This window comes from Furipterus horrens, unplaced genomic scaffold, assembly GCF_987537825.1.
Source record: "Furipterus horrens unplaced genomic scaffold, mFurHor1.1.pri manual_scaffold_12, whole genome shotgun sequence".
NCBI classification, from domain to species: Eukaryota; Metazoa; Chordata; class Mammalia; order Chiroptera; family Furipteridae; genus Furipterus; species Furipterus horrens.
Genome location: NW_028327182.1, coordinates 97,137,049 through 97,153,786, shown reverse-complemented (window position 1 = coordinate 97,153,786; position 16,738 = coordinate 97,137,049). Strand labels below are relative to the sequence as shown.

At 58.5% G+C, this 16,738-nt stretch overlaps 1 protein-coding gene across 1 annotated transcript in view; it reads left to right on the top strand.

Annotated features, from left to right (window-relative positions):
• Positions 1-7,588: 7,588 nt before the first annotated feature.
• Positions 7,589-16,738, top strand: part of MCPH1 (microcephalin 1) — a 127,454-nt gene continuing 118,304 nt past the window's right edge. The window contains exons 1-5 of the mRNA XM_090258246.1: positions 7,589-7,649; positions 9,001-9,092; positions 11,094-11,212; positions 15,265-15,352; positions 15,863-15,977. Of these exons, the coding sequence (XP_090114372.1) occupies positions 7,610-7,649; positions 9,001-9,092; positions 11,094-11,212; positions 15,265-15,352; positions 15,863-15,977 (454 nt within the window). The 5' untranslated portion in view covers positions 7,589-7,609. The remainder of the gene's footprint in view (positions 7,650-9,000; positions 9,093-11,093; positions 11,213-15,264; positions 15,353-15,862; positions 15,978-16,738) is intronic.

Here is a 16,738-nt window from a genome sequence, read left to right as displayed (position 1 = left end):
AGGACAGTCTCGGGGTGTAAGTGCGGCACAGAAACGGAGACAGGGACATTGTCATGACCGTGGATACTGGGCTTACCAGCGGCATCACTTCCTGGGTTATAGAAACGCTAAACACTGTGCTGTACACCTGAAATGAGTATAATATTGGCTGTGAACTGTACTTAACAAATGTTTTAATGTTTTTCTCGTAGAAGTTGTAGGGCTCCTCTTTGGAGAACGGTGAAAAGACCCAAGGTCATAAACATTTTGAGCTCCCTCACTTAGGAGTGATGCGGTGCTTAACTAGTCACTAACTTCTGCCTTGACACCGACAGCCCACTCAGCACTGCAGCCACTCAGGGTTGCTTCTCGCACACCCCCAACTGGGGGCCTGGCCTGCAACCCAGGCCTGTGCCCTGACCGGGAATCGAACCGGTGGCCCTTTGGTTTGCAGTCCAGGGCTCAGTCCACTGAGCCACACCAGCCGGGGCAAATAGTCATTTTCTGACCTGCATGAAAGTTCCCTGGAAACTCCTACGCACAGGTTTTAAATCTTGACAACGTGTGGCTTTCAGAGGCAGCATTGGTGACGAGAGCTATCGAGAGACTGACCTAAAAACGTACACGAACGTGGCCAGGAAGCGGATGCCCACAGGGGGCTTTGCGAAGCCCTGACCGTGCCCTGGGAGCGTAGCAGACTGCCTGCAGGGTCGGACCCGTGCGGGGAAGGCCCCGAGAAGGCCCTCAGCTCCGGCCTCTGCCCCGGAGGCTGGGAGCCGGAGGAAGCGAAGGGGAGGCCGACCTGTGAGCGGCCTGGCCGGGCGCTGAGGGCCCGTCCAGCAGGCACACCCGGCCCTTATCAACCACTGGGAGGGCGGCCCCCGGCTTCTAAGGAACTCGCTGTCCCGTCATCAGCTGACCACTCATTTAGCAGAGCAGGGACTTTGGTGGCCCCACAAAACCAACAAAAAAGCAAACAGGTTTTACAGGTTTAGTTCAGAAGAGTTACAAACAACTCAATAAGCCATGACTGCAAACCCTGGGGATGGAGAAGAATATAATTTCTGGAACTACCACACTACATACTTTCAAATGTCCAGAGTTTAAGAAAAAAAAATTATGGGACTTGCAAAGAAAAAAAGAAAACATAGTCACACACAGGAGAGAGACCCTCAATAGACTTTGTCCTTGAGAAAGCCCAGACATTGGACTAAATCCTCCATGTCAAATGTATGCTGAGAACGGGAGGAGCCCACGTCTCAAAGTGAAGCAGAGAATGGCCATGCGCTCTCACCAAACGGAACACCAGTAAGGCGCGTTAGTGGTGAACCATAATAAGAGTGTGGAGGGTCAGTAGCTTCTGGCCACAGAAGATTCTTCGGACATCCTGGCTCAAGACATGTATCCCTCTCCTCCTCGTGTCTGGCTCACTGCTGGGACTCCAGATCCTTCCACTGTCCTGGACCGCAGGGCGTGGGAAATTGTGTTGAATAAATGAAGGACGAGGCAGGTGGGACGAGACGTCAGAACGACAAGGGGTGAGAACAGGCGCTAACCGGCACTTCTAATTGTAATCACCTGAGTCATTGTAACCAAGTGACGCTGCTCCGTACAACAAGCAATTCCCTGGTGATGCCTCTGGCCATTTTTCGTCCTGTTCGGCCCCCACGTGGGCAGGAGGGGCAGGTTTTCTGATGGAGTTTTTCGCAGATCCGAGGAGGAACAGACGATGGGCTGTTTCCAGGTTCTGAAGTTCCGTGGCGGGTCAGAGTAACACCTCCCTGCTTCGCACGCCTTACCTGATTTGAACCCGGGTTCCGGCCCGTTGTAAGAACTCGACTACCTCAGTTTCTTGAGTTAGCTATAAGATTCTGTTTTCCTTGCTGTAAAGTATCACCAAGCTAGAAAACTAAAATAACTAGTATTCTCGCAAAGAATTCCAGGTCTCGTTCCTCCGCCCTCTGCTTTTTCTTCCCTTCATGCTCTCTTACCCTCCATGCATGGATTCATGGGTTTTTATGTTCCTTTTCACATGCGTGAGTGCGCGCATCTTAGTAACTCCACGCCATCAAATAATAGTCTTGCTTCAGAACTTCATTTTTAAGAATTTTAACTTTGAGAGTACATTTTGCTCTTATTATTCAAGAAAAAGGCCACATTTGCTTCTACTATTAATAATTAGAGAGCTATAGTTTCACTAGAAAATAGTTTTCTGTTAGATTCAGGGCCTGCTTCGTTAAGTCCCTCTCCACTGTCCTTCCCTTCGGTTTTGTGGGAACACCATAAAGGAATGAATGTAACTCAGTGCCGAGTGCCGCCCCTTTGAAATGCAGGGACTCCCAGGAAGCCCCGGCCCACGCCTGCCCTGTGTTTATATGCTATTGAGATGGGAGGACTCCAGAGGGAACTTCAAGCTCAGGGCCCCGGGCTTCCTTCTGTACCCGGGCCTTTCATCTGACTTCTGCCAGGACTCTCTGGGTCCTCACATCTTGCTTCCTGTCCAAGAATTGCCAGCCTGTCGGGAAGGAGCCTCTGAGAACCGCGCCCCTGCTGAGTCGAAGTGGATTTCCCTCAGAAGTCAACATTCCCAGCTCTCCCCGTGCCCCGAGTGGGTACAAAAGGGCTGTCTCGTCCACATTCCTTTTATTTCGGGGGAGTGTTGGCAGAGAAAATGGCTTTCATATTTTAGTCTGCAGAGAGCAAAAATGAAAAGGCACGGATACCGTTTTTGAGACTCTACTAGGTCTTTTCTTTAGATTAAGTGATTTTGTTAAAATCCCTAAATATACTGGTGATGCAGATAGAATTTTACACTTGAAAACTATATAATTTTATTAACCAATGTCACCCCAATTAACTTAATTAAATTCTGAAAAACCCTGAATAGAAATGCAATGACAAAAATTAAGCTAGCGTGTACTAGTGCAAAGGTCGAGTTTCTTTGAACTCATTCATTTAATGAACTTGGCTCTTAATAATGAGCTGCATCGTCCTCGGCTACGATGATAGATTCTCCTTCTGATCTGAAGGGGTAGTGAAGCAAATGAGAAAAGGTCATTACCATCTATCTAAATGCACCAGTCCATGGTACAGAGAAAATGCTCCATCCATGTCTGCAGAAGGTATGGAGCCTGGAAGAAACCCAAGTTCTAGAGCTGATACTAATTTAAGTGTCTGTGAGTTTGAGCTGGGAGGCTTATTTCTCTGATCTCTAAAACAAACGTATTGAATTGGGTGACGACATCATTTAAAGTTAGTCTTGTGTGTGTGTGTGTAGGGGAAGGGTCTTTTTCGATATGTTGTTGCTCAGTTAAGCCTCTTCTTCTTCTTCTTTTTTTTTTTTTTAAATAAGACTTTTTGTTCCATCTCTGAAACAGTTCAAGTGGCACAAAATCAAACACTTTACACTTGAAACTCTCTTCTGGGCAGAGTAAATATTGTTCCAGTTTAGATAAGGAATAAAATTACTTTTTAGTGTGGCATTTAATAGCAGTACTTGCCTAGACATTAGAATTCTGTATTTAAGCCATCCCATCCTTAACAGAAATGAGTATAAATTATATAGCGCAGTGACTTTCAACCTTTTTCATCTCAAGGCACACAGAAACCATATATAAAATTCTGCAGCACACCAAAAAATATCTATTTTTGCCGATCTGACCAAAAAAAAAAAAAAAAAAAAAGTGTAATTTTGATCCATTCACACCAGAGGCCACTGGTGCGGTGGCTGTTGTCATCGTTCCATTGACCATCCGAGGGAAAAGAGGTCCCTGCCCGACTCGATAGTCAGGTGTTGCTCGTTTTTAAAATCCTTGCAGCACCCCAGTTTCTCCTAATGGGAGAAGATGTGTTAAATGATGACATTGATCTCGGGCTGCATCCTCATAAAACCCTTCCTGGCTGTCGCCACGTGCGTAATGAGAACGGTTCCCGGTAGGAAGTGCTCTGGGCCCCGGACCGCACCCGCACCCGGGCCGGGCCCTTCTCCCAGCTGAGAGCTTAGGGCCCCCGGGGCTGACCGGGTCCCCCCAGCTCCTTTCCATCATAATCATTTTCACTTTGCAAGAATTTCAGGCTTACAGAAAAAGCCCAAAAGAGCACAAAGGACTTCCACAAGCCAGCCACTCAGGCTCCCAAAATGTTAACATCTAACCGCATCTGTTTTATTGTCCTCTTTCTACGTATGTGAATGTGTGTGCGCGTATTTTTCCCTGAAATATTTGACACATGATGTTCCTTTACCCCTGAACACTACAGTGTGTATTTCTCTAAAATAAGGCCTTTTCTTTTTCTTTTTTAAATATATTTATTTTTAGAGAGAGGGGAAGGGAGGGAGAAAGAGAAGAGAAACAGTGTGTGGTTGGTTGCCTCTCGTGTGCCCCCAACCGTGGGCCTGGCCTGCAACCCAGGCATGTGCCCTGACTGGGAATCGAACCACTGACCCTTTGCTTCACACCTAAAGAAAGGTTTAAAGCATTTACCTGAAACAAGGTTTAGGGGCCAGTCCCAGAAGCAAAATCTCAAAGGATTGAGAAAATACTCCAGAGAAAACAGGGGTTGTGCAGTTTCTTTTACACGAGGATCAGAGGAGAAGATGTAAGAAGGGACATGAAATCCACTGTGGGCGCATCAAGGCGGAGGGAGAAAATAAAGTGGGGAAATCTCTAGGGTGGGATGGAAATCGAAAGGCACGTGTTTCTTTTATGTTGGTGGGTGCGGGATAGTTAACATTTAACATACAATTTAGAGGTATGTAGGTAAAAGGTAACAGTGAAGAATATTGGGGTCATCTCATCTCAGTACTAGTGGGGTGTTCATCTCTGGAGGTCTAAAGAAGAGAGCATTTGAAATTTTAAGTATGTCATTCGAGTTGTACAGAAGTGAGGGGCAGAGTTTGCTCAAAGTCCATCTCCCACGTCGGCTTTAGGATGGGACTTCCCATCATACCCTGCTCAGGTAGGACTCTTCTACGATGGAAGCATTCTGTGTGGTTACTTTCAGTTCTTGAGCTTGTGAGGCTTGAGCCCCATTTTTGGTTCACGGTTAAAAAGAAGCGACAGGCCCCAAATGGAATCATTTGCACTGAAGTCCCACGGCCGCAGACCAGGGCGTGAGACTTGACTTAGTTACGGTTCCAGCCTTGCCCGGGGTTGTAACCCTCGGTGGCGGGTTTGGCATTTCCTGGTCAGCATCCGTGAGCTGATCCCGATGGCCCCCCAAAGGAAGGCGACCCTGCCTGAAATAACCCTTTTTACAGGAGTTGACTTCCTTGTCCCAGACCCTCTATGCTTCTAAAAACCTTCCCACCTCCACAGCCCCTGGGAGCTACTTCCTCTTCGCTGGGTGGCATGCTGCCTTCCATAAGCCAATTAGGTCTGTAACGTCTACATGGTTCAGTTGGTGTTGCTGAGCAGTATGAACAAGATCAGACTTACATATTTATATGATAGTCGTGTGTACAATGTTGATAACCACATTTGCTACGTCACGGCTATTGTGAGCACCGAAGGATACAAAATATAAAGCAAGAGAAAGCCTTAACTTGTCAGAGAGCTGGGGCGAGGGGCAGAGGAGGCGGCGGCCACCCTGAGTCTCCAGGTTACCACGATAAATAGCTCTAGAATAACAGAATTTCAGGGAGAACCTAGACGGGAAGAGTACACGGGAGTGCTTTGTAAATTCCAGCACACTCCCCAGCTCGGCGGGATTAACTCGGCTGCACATCTAGAGCCCGTGACCCCCGCGTTAGTGACTGTTTGCACCGCCCCGCAGGCCCCGCGCTGGGGAAGGGAAGCGGGGAGGGCAGGGCGCGGCTCCCTGTGACCGTGACTGTGAGTCACCTAGAGAGGGGTCTCCACACCAGATCCACGCTCCCTTCTCCCTGGTTTCTTCCCCATCCTTCTCCCCGCGCGTCCCTCCGCCCCCGCCTTCTTCTGCATCTTTGTAAGTCACTGAATCTACTGGGGTGACATCGGTTAACAGTTACATGGGCTTCAGGGGTACAAGTCCGGGGCACATCATCGGTCTCTTGCGCTGTGCTCACCACCCCAAGTCAGGTCTCCTTCGGACGGGGACTCAAACGTCGGAAAAGGTTAGTTTCAGGGGACAGCCAATGAGCTGAGCAATCAGCGTGTGTAAAAAGCCGCTGTTCCCGGACCTGGGGGCACGACCCACCTCGACTGCAGGGGACCGGACGCAGGCCCACCTTGTGCCTCGGGGGGGGGGGGGGGGGGGCACCAACCAAGCTGGTGCCCGGGCCGCGCTGCCCCGGGGCGCGGACGGGAGATGCCGCGCCGTCCTCCGACGCCCCTCTTCCCTGAACCGCAAGCGCCTGACCTGCACCCCCGCTCCTTACAAGAAGGGCCCGTTTGTAGCGGAAGTCAGGACGCTCTGTTCGGGCGCACGAGGCGCGGGCCCACCGCCTTCCCGGGTCAGCGGCCCTCGGAGCACGGCGCCCACGGGCGCTGCGCCGCCGCCTCTGCTTGTCGGGTCCGGCGGAGACTGCTCCCCGGTGCCCCCCGCCCCGCTTCTCCCCGCACTGCGGTCCAGGGGCGCCTTCGTTCTCAGCCCCGGCGTCCTTATCCAGCCCCCTGACCGCTGGCGTCCGTTCTCCGGCCCGGACTTCCCACCCCTCGGTTCTGAGGGTCCAGTTTACTCTTCAGGGCGCGGCTCCCCCTGAGCTGGAAACGGAACCGGTCCTACGCGCCAGAACACGCACCCGATGGTGCCGAAAGCGGGGAAGCGAGCGTCTCCGCACAGCCGGCTCATCCTTGAGGACGGGCGGTGCGGGCCCTTTAACTGCGCCTCGGACTCAAGGACCTGAAACGGGGCCCCGCCCCGCCGCCGGGGGCCACGCCCACTCGCCCGCGCGGGCCTCCCGGTGCGCGTTCCCGGCGGACGCGTGCGCGCGGCCTCGGGGCGGGGCCTGCGCCTGCGCCTGCGCCCTGCGCGGCGGCGGGGGGCGGGGCTCCAGCGGCGGGAGGTTTGAAGCCGGGCCCCTGAGCGGAGCGAGGCCGGGGCTGCTCCCTGCGCGGGCCCGTCCCGTCCGGGCAGGCGGGTCCGCCCCGGGGTTTGCGAGCTGCACAGCCCCAGAGAGGGCGCCAGGCGAGGGGACCCAGCGGCTCCGAGGTCCGGAGTCGCCGCCCCCGGAGGCCGCCCCAGCCTCCCCCCGAGCGGCCGTTGCGCGGGCGGACGACAGGGCGGCGCTCGGGGGCGCGGGGCGCGGAGGGGACCGGGGTTCCCAGCAGTGAGGCTCCGCAGTCCCCGCCGCGCTCCCGGGAGTGTCTCAGTCCCCCGTGGGGACGGAAGGGGCCGACGCGGATCTTAGGGGCCGAGCGGCCCGGTAACGGACGGGGGGCCAGAGCAGGCCTCGCGCGGCAGGATGCGGACCCCGGTGCCCCGGAGGGCGAGCCCGAGCCCGCGCAGCCGTCGGCCCCGCTCCGCGGGCTGCCCGGGGGGCCCGCGCGGCCCGCGCTCCGGCAGCAGAGAAAACGCGGAGGAGCGGATTCCCGCGGCCCCACGGGCGGGGCGCGCCGGCGCTGCGCATGCTCCGAGCCTCCCGCCGCGGCTGCCGGGGCCTTGGGGCCGGCGTGGCGCGGGCGAGGGCGCCGCTCCCTCCGCTGCGCTCCTCATGGCGGCCCCCGGCCCGCCGCGGGGCTCGGTCCTGAACGGTGAGCGCTGGGCCTCCCTGCGGAGCACGTGCGGGGCGGGCGGGGACACAGGGCCGGCGGGGCGCGCGCGGAGGCCCCCGCACCCCGGAAGTGAGCCTGGCTCCATGTGGGTGCGGGGGGCAGCCCCCGAGTCCGGGCCCGCGCCGCCCGGGCGGGGGCAGGCGGTTGGTGCTGGGTCCGGGGCCGGAGGAGCGCTTGGGGGCGGGCTCTGCCCCGGCCGGGCGACGGGGTGGCATTTGGAAGAGGAAGCAGGTCCCCTGCCGCCGTCGCGTCCGTGTGTTGTCGGGAGGACGGCAGCGGCCCCTCGCCGGGGAGTCGTGTCCCGGGACTGGGCGGACACTCGATCGGCACTGCCCGAGCTTTGACGGCCCGGCAGCTCTGACTGCGCTTCGCAGGTGGGGAAACCGAGGCACGGAGCGCGCAGGGAGCCCCCGTCCCCCAAGCTAGTCCGCGCGGGTGCCGTCGCGCAGAGTCCGCTCTGAGATCGGGGTCTCCTGCCGCGCCGTCGGGGGCAGGGGCAGGGGCAGGGGCAGGGGCAGAGCCGGCGCCGGGGAGAGCGCGGTGGGTCGCGGGGTCCGCGCCGAGGCGCCCGGGCGCCGGCCTGGGCGTCAGAAGGGGGACGAGGCTTCCCGTGAGCGCCGTCCGATGGGGCTGCTTCTCACCGTCACGTGTTAGTAAGTCCCCCTGCCTGTGCGCCTGCTTCGCTCACAGGTACTTGGGGCGCCGCACCGGGGACTCTTACCGCGTTAGCTGGGGAGAAGGGGCCCCAGGACGGGGTCTGCGGGCGGCGCCCCTCCCCGGGCCGGCCGCTGCCGGTGTTTGTGCGTCCTGCAGGCCGGGACTGCTTTTTACCTTTTTACATGGGGGGTGGGGGTGGCGGTGGGGGTGACAGGGGCGGGGGTTGTTGTGACGCCCTTAGAAGAACGGCCAGGGGAAGTGATGTCTGCGTATGAAGTTGTGTCGGAGCTCGGAGCTCCCTCAGTAGGTTGCGCCCGTGGCTGCCCTGCTGGGGGCCCTGCGTGCCCGCATGGCTCTCAGAGCCGAAGGGGACGCACTCATCCTCGGGGTCATCGCGGGAAGCAGACCCTCGCCCCAGGAAGGCTGGGCCTGGGCGCGGAGTGTGGGGACAGCGTTGGGTGTCAGCGCCTAACGGCGACGTGTGTATGAGGAAGGCTGCTCTCTGCCTGGCATTTTGGGAGCCTCAGTAGCACTGACTCTGTTTTGAATGGGCTTGTCACGGGAGAAGTTTAAAGTTTATTTTTGAATGTAATTATAACAAATGTATTGGGAGCGCTGGGTGGGGGACGCTGGGAGTTCAGCGTGTGCGTGCTGACCCCCTGCCTGTCCTCAGGCGTCGTGGCTTATGTGGAAGTGTGGTCGGCCAACGGGACGGAGAATTACTCGAAGGCGTTCACAAACCAGCTTGTGGAGATGGGCGCAAAGGTAAGAGATCCACGTCCCCATTGCTGGGCATCTGGTGAGCGGTGGGTGCATTTGCATTTCCCTGGGGGGGCGACACCACTGGGAACAGGGCGGGAGGAGAAGGCGGAGAGGAAGAAACCCACGGCGTGGAGACGGGGCGCAGTCGGACTTAGAGGGCGCTTGGCCTTGTGCTCATGTGGGGAAGGAGGGCTCTGTGCTGAGAATGTGGGCCCTGCGCCCGGTCACTTGGATGCGTGAGTGTTGATCAAAGTGAGGGTGCGGGGACAGGGACACGGGTGTGACGGGAAGGACATGCCTGACCGGCGTTCAGGCACACACACCTGGGGCTCGTGGGCAAGGCCCGACACGTGGCTGCGGGGTCAGCACTCGGGGCTCAGGAGCTTAGAGGAAGGTCTGCAGGTGGGCGCTGCTTCCTGTTTCAGGGCTGAGAGCGGGGCCGGGCGGGGGGGCGGGGGCGGGGACAGAGATGAAGGGCGTCCGGAGAATCCAGAAAATAAGTCTGGAAGTCAAGCGAGGGACAAACTCCAGTGGGGGAATTTTATTTTATTATTCTTACTTTTTAAAGATTTTACTTAGTTATTTTAGAGAGGGGAAGGGAGGGAGGAAGAGAGCGAAACATCGGTGTGCGCTGTCTCTCGCACGCCCTGCGGGACCTGTGCCCTGGCTGGGAATCGAACCGGCGGCCCTTTGGTGTGTAGGCCGGCGCTCAGTCCACTGAGCCGCCCCAGCCAGGACGGAGTGGTGGCGTTTTCACACACTGTGGACTTCAGAAAAGTGGGGGCTGGCCAGGACACCTGAGGTTGGGGAGCTGTGAGGTCACGGCCGAGCCCAGCGCAGTGGCCGGGAGCTGGCGCGGGATGAAACGCCCCCGGATGCTCTCTGACCTGCTGTCACTCTGGCGTGACTTTCTCCCCCACAGTGGTCTCTTCTGATGACAGCTGAGATGAGGTGCCTGCCGCCTGCCGCCTTTGGCGTGAACAGAGTGTGAGGGTGGGACTGGGGGGCAGGGGGTGTTAATCCAGTTTTCCCATGACGGCGAGGTTCTGTGTGTGTGTGTGTCTTGTTTAAACACATCTGTTCCACACAAAGGTTTTGAAGGTTTTTCTCCTCTTTTGTTTCTGGAAGCCTTACCATGTTACCTTTCACATACAGATTCCTAGCGTATCTGGAATTGGATTTTGTATGTGATATGAAATAATTTCCTTTTTCTCCATGGGAATATTCATTTTGCTCCACACCATTGAAAAGGTCATCCCTGAGCCAAGCTTGCCTTTGTCGCCGGTCAGGTCGCTGGGTTGCGGTGCCGTGCCCACCTCGTGACAAGGGCCCGTCTTCACTGCTCTGCACGCTGAACGTCCGCACGGCTCCTCTGCTCACAGAGCTCCGGCCTTGCCCTTCGCAGACCGGCCTTAGACTGAGTCTGTCCTCTTACAGCGCGAAGCTTCGGGGGGTTGATGGGATTAGATTGATGGCAATGGGTCAGTGTAGAGAGAACTGACATTTGTACGAAACAGAATTTGTCAGCCCATGAACTTGATATGTGCCTTCACTGATTTTGGTTTTTAAAATATATTTCATTAATGTTTTACTGTTTCCCAGGGTGGTTTTTGATGCTGTTATAAATGGCATCTCTGAAATTCCTTTTGCTAAGCGCTGCTGGCATTTGGAAGTAGTTAGTGCTTGCGAGTCTACCTTGTGTCCAGAAAAGTTGTCAAACTCACTTATGAGTTCTGTGGTATGTGGGAGGCTTTAAAAACACACAATTGAGACATATGTGCAGACGGCGGTTTTGTTTTTCTGACCCTGATGGCTCTCACTTCTTGTTCTTCACGTCCTGCGCTGGTGAGGGCCAGGGAGTCTAACGGGGACGCCGGGCATCCTTGTCTGCTTCCTCCTGTCGGAGGACAGCTTTTAGCGTCTCCCTTTGCTTATGTTTTATGAAATTGTGTGCAAATAGTAACGATTGACTTTTTTAAAAAAATGTTTGCACTTTATCTGCAGGTTTCAAAGACTTTTAACAAGCAGGTGACACATGTCGTGTTCAAGGACGGGTACCCGCACACGTGGGACAAGGCGCAGAGGAGGGGCGTGAAGCTCGTCTCCGTGCTCTGGGTGGAGAAGTAAGTCGCTTCTCTCTCGCTCTTTTCTTATCACTGATTTCAGAGCGAGAGGAACACCGTTTCGTTGTCCCACCTGCTCGTGCATTCACCAGCTGCTGCTCGTCTGCCCGGCCAGGGCGCACTCACCCCTGCAGCCCTGGCGTATCGGGACGCGGCTCTGACCAGCCCAGCTCCCTGGCCAGAGCCTCTGATGCTCTTCCTTAAGTGTCTAGTATTGGTAAAGTGTGGCGCTGTCTTTGCGTGGATCATGCAACCAGATCATGTGTGATTTCCCTCTTTGTGGCTTAGATGGGCAAGTCCTGGAACGTGCTCGGGCCTCAGTTTCCACCGCTGAGAGACGGAGGCGGTGTGACCCCTGACGCTGCCCGGGCGGGAGCACGGGGGCCCCGACACTCGTGCCCCGTGTGCTCAGGAAACTGTCGGGGGCACATTGATGCAGCTGGTAGATCCGCCTGCTGGGGCGGCCGTCACACCCCAGCGATGGGGCCTAAACAGCAGACTTCCGTCCCCACTGTCTGGGGGCTAAAGTCCAAGGTCAAGGTGCCGGCAGGGTTGGGTCCCTGGAGGCCTCTCTCTGGCTTGTCCCTCTGACCGACTCTGTGTCCTGATGTTCTGAGGCGCTGGGCATTAGGACTCAGCATGAATTTTGAGGGGACACACTTGAGCCTGTGACAGGAGTGTTCGGGGGAAGCTTGGGAGGAGGGTGGGTAGGGCAGGTCCTGGTGGTCTGTGAGGGCGCGGGGCAGGGGCGTGGCAGGCCGCTGGGGGTCCCAGGCCCTGGAGGACCTCGGGCTCAGGACATGATTCTGGGTCTCCCGAGGCCTGGGCTGCGGGCCTGCCGAGAAGGGCGGGAGTCAGGATGGCGTGAGGTCTGCATCCGAGGAGCCAGAAAGACGGCTGCCGTCTCCCAGGCCGGGCAGGCTTCCGAGGGCGCCGGTCTCGGGGCAGCGAGGGGTCCCTGGGGCGTGCCTGCTGCGGGTGCACGCCCGGCCCCCGCGGGGACCTCCCTGGGCAGGCGGTGGTTTATTTCACGCGCGAGTCTGGGGGTGCCTCCTGGTGGGAGTTACACGTATGTGCCCTTGAACGTGTGTGCGCTTTCAGAGGGGGAAGTCCTCGTCTCGTTCACCTCTTGCCTTATTTTTCTCCCCTCAGTTGGGGGAAGCACACCGTTGAGCATTAGGTACTTTTTCTAAGCATGTAATTAACGTGTGTGTGCACGTTCCTAACTTGTGTTTTATGAGAACCCACGTTAACACGTAGGGTCCTTGTGGGACGCACACCCCCGCAGTTCCAGTGCATCAGAGGCCGTCCTCCGAGCCTGCCCGCGGAGACAGGCCTCGTGGGCTTGAACCCCTGTGTGCCCTCGTGCCAGCCTCCCAGAGGGGTGTGGGCTGCCGTGCCGCCGGGCGGGCCGCGGTTTCGGTCCTGCTTTCTTCCCGATCAGAGGCAGCGCAGAGAGAATTGCAGAGAGAAGCCTCCTGCAGGTCTGAGCTCCGAGAGCGGGCGTCTGCGTTAGCGGGCTGGCGCGTGGCCCCCTGGGGGGAGTGCGGGTGTCCGTCCTTCCCGGCATGTACAGGGGCTCCGGTTGCTCGCACTGCGGCTTGTCTTCATCTCTCCCACTTCGTGCGTGAAAAAGTAACCCTGACTTTGTCTCCATCCGCTTGAGCTTGCGCGTCCTCCCCAGGCTCAGACGCAGCGGGCAGACGGCCTTCCGCCTTCGGCCTGCGGGCCCTGCCCTGAAACCGTGAGCAGCCCCAGGCAGGGCCACCAGGGGTCGCTGGGCTCCTGCTCCGTTGGGTCTCCTCTCAGGAGCAGGCTGACGGCCGTGAGACGGCCGGCACGTCCTGTTGTCCCCTCCGCACGCCAGGCGCTTGTCCTGAGGAAGGACGTGAAGGTGAAGGGGCAGAGGTCAGCCTGAGCGTCACCTCTCGGTTGAGAGAAATTGGTGAAAAGTTACATTTTACGACCCTTTCTAAACTCGAGCTGAGTTGGCCGCATAGCCCACGAGAGGCCACGCTGCCAGTGCCCGTCCCTCTCGCAGCAGCCCCGCGCCCCCACCCCCGCCGTGAGGCCCCCACGTCCAGCTCCGCTGTCGGAGGGCACGGTGGGGACATGGTGCCCCCCAGTTTGGGGCTGTGGTGATAGTGGGTCCTTCCTGCACCCCTCACACCCACCCCGTGTGCTGCTGGAGTCGGGGGCCACGCGGGGACACGTGTGCCGGGGCCTCTGGAGGGTAGGTGCCCCCGCTCACGTGTGGCGTGTGCACGTGGCTCCCTGCCTGTGTGGACACGGCTCCTCCTTGGGTGCACACAGGAGCAGCGTCCTGGCGCGCGGGTCGCTGGGCCTCTGGGTCTCCTTGGTGCCTCCTGCGCTGGAGGGGCGGGTGTGACACGGACTCTTCTGTGAGGAGCACGGCCCCAGAGCTGCAGCCTCCTGGGGGTGCCGCAGAGGGACACGTGGGGGGTGGGTGCTAGCCCGGGCTCGGTGGCAGGCCTGTCCTGAGTGGGCTGGGGGGGCGGCCCCCGGCTTGCAGTGCCAGTGCTCTGTCCTTAGCTCCTGGGGAGGGGGGCTGGGTGGCGGGTCCCCAGCAGGACCCCCCAGCGGGGAGGGTGGCCCACGCTGCCTTTCCCCATCGGCCAGGAAGCAGCAGCACCTGGAAAGGGACGGTCAGCAGGTTGGCTGCACCTTCAGAGGCGTCTCCTGAAACACTTCTCCTCTTAGCCACTAGATGGGGCAGCGTCCCTGCCACATTTCTGGAGAAACGTGGAAACCTGTCGGGTGAGCGGTGTCTTCAGTGGGTTTTGACTGAGCCCCTCAGGAGCGCGGGGTCTGGGGCAGCGGTCAGCAGGTCACTCTGCACGTGGTGCGTGATGTGCGGGGGTCAGCACTGCAGCACGCAGGCCCCCTGCTTCTTCCCTGGGAAGGTCCTGGGTCCACCCGAGGACGGTGGCGTCGGAACGTGTCTTCTTCTTGGACACCGTGCTGGGGCCTGATGCCCAAGGGGACAGAGCAGGCCTGGACGACCACTCCTCCCGGGTCAGGCTCAGTGGGGCCTGCCTGCGTCCGGCGTCTCCCCAGCTGCCAGCTGGGCGGGCGCAGTGGTTCCGTCACCTCGGGCTGGTGACCCAGGAGCCTCAGTGTCCCCAGCTGTGCGTTAGAACCTACAGCCCTGCCCCCTGTGCGGGTCGGGGGCTGCTGGGCAGCTGGCCGCCCTTCGTGGGGACGCTGAGCCTCTCCCTGCTGTACTGGTCCTTGTCACCACATCTCCTGTCGGCCGCTCCTCAGCTACCCCCTGTGCTCCCTTGTCCTGGGGACAGTGGGCGGTGGGTGGCCTGGTGCTTGAGTAAGAAGAGCTGGTGAGGGCGATTGAAGGACCTTCCAGCAGAAGAGCTGCTCTTGGGAGCCCCTCCGTCCTGGGAGCCCCTCTGTCCTGGGACCACCTCCGTCCGTCCTCCCCTGACCCCTCCCACCAGACCCCCGGTCATGCCCACCCGCCGCTGGCCTTGTGCAGGCTCCGCAGTCAGAACGTGGAGCCCCATCTCCCAGCAAGTCCCCCCCGCCCATGCTCAGTCGCCCTGCCCCCACCCCACAGTGGTTGCCTACCAGCCTCTGCCACCCCAGCCCCAGCTGTGTGTCCCCAGGCCTCACACCCAGGCAGTCCGTTGCGTGGGCTCGCCCTGCCTGGCTGCCGCGGCTGAGCACGATATTTCTGAGGTTCATCCACGCCATTCGTTACGTGCTGATGTGTATCTGTAGTTTTATAGCTGAGCACCCCGCTGTGGTGTGGGGGCACCCAGCCCATTGATCCGCTCTCCCTGCGATGCGCCCCCCCGCGTCTGCTCTGACCCTTAGCACAGCCTCCGAGCAGACTTCGGAAAGTTGGATTTCCATTGACTTTTGTTTGGTGACACGTGTGCTTGCTCTGAGAGACGTGTCTGTTCCGACGGCCTGCGCGTGGGTCTCTCCAGGGACCAGCCGGCCCGCGCAGGTGCGGGGCTGTGCACGCCTTACCGACGGGAGGCGCTCATCAGAGCCTTTGCTCCCGCCCGCAGGTGCAGGACCGCCGGCGCGCACGTGGACGAGGCGCTCTTCCCCGCCGCCCGGGCCCACGAGCACCTGCCCTGCCCCGTGAAGAAGAAAGTAAGTATGTGACAGCCCAGGAGGCCGGCTTTTTCCCTCTACCTGCAGCACTTACTGCTGCTGACTTCTGCGGTGATGGTGGCACTTAGCTGGGGTTCAGCTGCTCCGGAATCTAGGGAGCCCCTGGGGCACTTCTCGGCCCTCCCGGGCTGAGGGGGGCGGCTGCGTCTGTGTCCCATTGCTGCGTTAGGGTTTTCTGTGGGGTGGGCCCATCACATGGGAGTAGCAAAAAATAAGAAGAGAGACTGGTTTTGCTAATTTTCATGGAAACTGAGGATGCCGGGATATGGACATGCCCCAGACAACAGCTGCGTGTGCAGCCTGCCCTTCGTTCAGTCGTAAAGCTCTGTGTGTGTTTGCTGTTGCACAGGCTCCCATCAGTGCAAAGAGTGCCTCTTTCAGAAGGTGCCAGTAATGTCACAGAAGGTGTCCGAAGGGTCCCTGATCGGTTCCTCTCCTGTCTTGCATGATTGCAACGCTGTGTAATTTTTATGTTCTTTTTTTGCGCAGCGTAAGTGTATGCAGCCCAAAGATTTCATTCCTAAAACACCAGAAAACGATAAGAGGCTTCAAAAGAAATTTGAGAAAATGGCCCATGAGCTACAAAGGCAGAAAACGACGCTAGGTAAGCGGGGAAGCGGAGTGCGGTCCTTCGCCACGTTTACGCGTCTGCGTCCAGTGTGACCTGCCTGGGGGCCGGGGGCACCCGGGGCCTCGTTGGGGATGCGCAGCAGCCAAGGAAGAAACGTCGGACACGGGGCGCCTGCGACCTGGGCGGCCCTTGACCCTGCGGTGCTGGTGTGCGTTGGAGCCTGACTGGCAGAGAGCGCTGTTAGTTTCCGGGGCGCGGCGTAGGGAACGGGTGTTTGTGAACATTGTGAACACCTGTGGCCACACGTAGTTCCAGCTCTTCCTTTCTTTCCTCGGGATGCGGTGCCTTCCAGGTGAACCCTCCACGCGAGCCTCAGGCGCTCACTGCAGGGCTCTAGCTGCAGCCCCTGTGGGACGTGCGGCTCCGTGGCCCCCTCGCCGTGTTACTGGGCATCTGTGCCTTCCACCCCTCCCCCCTTCCTGTCCCTGGGCCCCTCCCTCCAAGCAGCAGGCCTCTGTCCTCTGTGCGATCGGGGTGGTGGAAGGGATTGTCTTTGTTGCTTTTTGTTCGGTTGGTTTTTTAAGGTCCCACATGTACGTGACTCTCTGTGGTCTCTGTCCTTCTCTGCTGATGGATCCCACCGCGCGTGACGCCCGCAGGGTCCCTCCACACCGCCTCACAGGCAGGGTTCCTCCTTATGCTGAGCCGTATTCCGTGACACGTGTGCTGCATCTGGCCCACTCATCCGTGGACGGACAGTTAGGTTACTTCTGCGTCTGACCGTCATAATTAAC